Source organism: Sporobolomyces salmoneus (assembly GCF_050403485.1).
Source record: "Sporobolomyces salmoneus JCM6883 DNA, S_salmoneus_JCM6883_v1_ctg172, whole genome shotgun sequence".
Taxonomy (NCBI): domain Eukaryota; kingdom Fungi; phylum Basidiomycota; class Microbotryomycetes; order Sporidiobolales; family Sporidiobolaceae; genus Sporobolomyces; species Sporobolomyces salmoneus.
In genome coordinates, this window is record NW_027480991.1 from 1 (window position 1) to 2,571 (window position 2,571).

General features: G+C 50.6%; 1 protein-coding gene across 1 annotated transcript; it reads right to left on the reverse strand.

Annotated features, from left to right (window-relative positions):
* Positions 1-161: 161 nt before the first annotated feature.
* On the reverse strand, positions 162-1,482 carry JCM6883_002636 (uncharacterized protein; the record flags this gene model as incomplete). The annotated part of the gene is made up of 3 exons (XM_076635716.1): positions 162-345; positions 406-1,345; positions 1,443-1,482. The coding sequence occupies 3 exons, from the start codon at positions 1,480-1,482 to the stop codon at positions 162-164; spliced, it is 1,164 nt and encodes a 387-aa protein (XP_076484301.1).
* Between the last annotated feature and the right edge of the window lie 1,089 nt (positions 1,483-2,571).

Consider the following 2,571-nt stretch of genomic DNA (forward strand, 5'->3'; position numbering starts at 1 on the left):
CGACGAGGGATGTTCGATCGGAGCTCTCTCCTTCTAGTAATCTCAAGTACAAGTTTCAGTCACGACGATGAGGATTCTACAAATTCTGACCTTGTTGTCTCTGTTTCCAATCTTCTCTCTTCTCCAACGAGTTCGAGTTCCTTCTTCTAGTTCTACTCTGACTATTCATCGAGTACGATCTCGCAATCCGACAGATCCAATTTCTTGAGGTCCGGTCCGATGTAGTCGATTTTCGGTTCGCTCTTCATCTCCTCTTTCGTGAGCCGCTTCCAGGAGTCGAACAAGGTGGGGTGTTGTTCCAACATATCTTCCTCGATTCCAGGACGAATTATTTTCCCCTTGCGACTGTCAGACGACCAAGCTGTAAATTTACAAGCAGTCGACTTAAGGCTACGGACTACCCACCGGGTGATTGAACGACGGAGAAGCTTGACATCGTGAGCGATCGTGAGTTTGTTTCCGAAATAGCCATTGAGCTTGAGACGACGGAGGACGGGGAAGAGTCGAGAATGAAGGATCAGGTAGACCTCCCACGACGACGAGACGTGAATGGTGAGACTCTCGAGGGCCTTGAAGGGATGACAAGGAACGTCTCGAGTTTGGAGGATCGAAGAAAGGTTCTCGTGAGAAGAATACGACTCGGGAGATAGAAGATAAAAGACTTGGTAGTTCGACGGAGCGTATTTCGGAGCAATGTCGACCGTGAGTTGTTCGTACTCATCGTCCGATATGTAGTAATCGTCATCCTCCTCCTCCCCCTTGCGTTTGTAGAGCGACTCGCATAAAGGTTCGCAGCGACGAAGCTCAGCGATCAAGTCGTAGATCGCGAGACCATCCATATCCATCCAGCTCCACAACATGCGGTTGCACGCTTCGAAGAGGAAACCAGTCAACCAATAGGCGTGATCTTTCTTGAGCGAAAACTTTTTGAGGATGTCTCGATTCGTTCCAAGAGGGCCGTAGAGCGAGACGATGAAGTCGTCAGGGAGGGGGAATCTGTCGGAGACGGTGACGGTAGTGCAGTTGCGGAAGAAGAATGACGAGAAGGCGAAGTCGTTGAGAGGCGGGAGGTAATCATTGATTTGATTCAAGAAAGCCGGTAATTCCTTGTCTTCTAACTTTTGAATTCTCGACTTGTATACTTTGAAGCGGATCGACTCCGGCACGACGACGGTCTCGAGTTGTTGGGTTCCCGCACAGATTGACCAAGGGTTGACGAGAGATGAATAGTTTCGAATCCATTTCTTCACCATTCTCCCATTCCCGAGGATAGGGTTGAGGTAGATGCGGTGGCGACAGATCGTATAGAGTGTTCTGTTGACTCTCGAGAGCAGGCAAGGTCCCTCTGAGCCTCGAATCTGAGAGAGTTGGATGAACACGAATCTGGCGGGAGAAACGCGTCTGAGGGAGCACTCTTAAGCGCGTTGGATCATAAGACGTACCGACTATCATCCTGAGCAACTCCACCGGTAGTCTGTCCATGTCGAAGAGTCGAGTGAATGGTAGAAGTTGAACTTTACGAGCAGAGGTTTTCTCTCCCACAAACACTCTCGCCAATCTGCGCTCGACAGTAGTAGTGTACTCTGTTGCTCTGTCATACTTAGGCTCTTGCTCTGCACGCTCGGGAAACCCACAGTCGGACGCTGAAGGGCTTCATCAATTTGTGAGTTTTGGAGTTCGTGTTCTCTCCCTATGGATCGATGGAGCTCCGCCTGATAGGTAGGGGTACATGGTAGACCTCTCACTGTGTATGCGCTCTCCACGGCTCCTAAGGAAGCGAAACTCGATCGATTTCGACTTCTTCACGAATTTGTATACGATGACGCTCTCAGCCCGACTCTTCTGCGTGCTGGAGTGAGTCCAGTGATCAGGAGTCTACTCAGGGATCACGGACTCGCTGGATGGGGACATTGAGGTGCGATTTGGGATACGTGAAACTCTCGAGTTTTCGTTTTTTCGGTACGTGAAAGTCCTGCCCTTCCCGTGCCCGAGGTGACCTCTGACGGACCCTCTCTCTAAACAGGTCTGACTATCTCTACACTATAAGACCGAACCAGCGAGTCGCTGCGAAGATCACTTTTCAATCTCAAGCGAATGAAAACACCTCGTTCCTCGTCCTCCGACCCTTGGAGGGAGCTCGCTACAGCACAGACTATGTGACCGGCTGGTAGACTAATGGCTCAAAGTGTAGCTGCAATGGAAAGAAAGTCTCGCAAGACGAAACAATGAAACCAGGTTCGTAATACCTGTTTCGTTCGTTCTCTCCTTCGTTTCATGCCCGCTGATTCTCGCTCTAACGTCCTGTCTCACCGTTAGATACACTCCATATGAACGAACTCGAGCGAGGCTGCTAGCAGGTGCTGGAGGAAAGAGCGAAACAACGCGCGAGCAAAACGGGACATCAAGTCTTCTTTTCTCGCCTCTTTCCTCTCACTTAGCTCCGGTCCACCTCGCTCCCGCCTTTTGTAAGAGAGCGAGAAGAGGCGCATCACACGATAGCTGTCTCGTCGCTCTAGGTCGAACCGCGCTGGAAGAGGACCACGAAGTGATCTCCGGTTGAACATCCCTCGT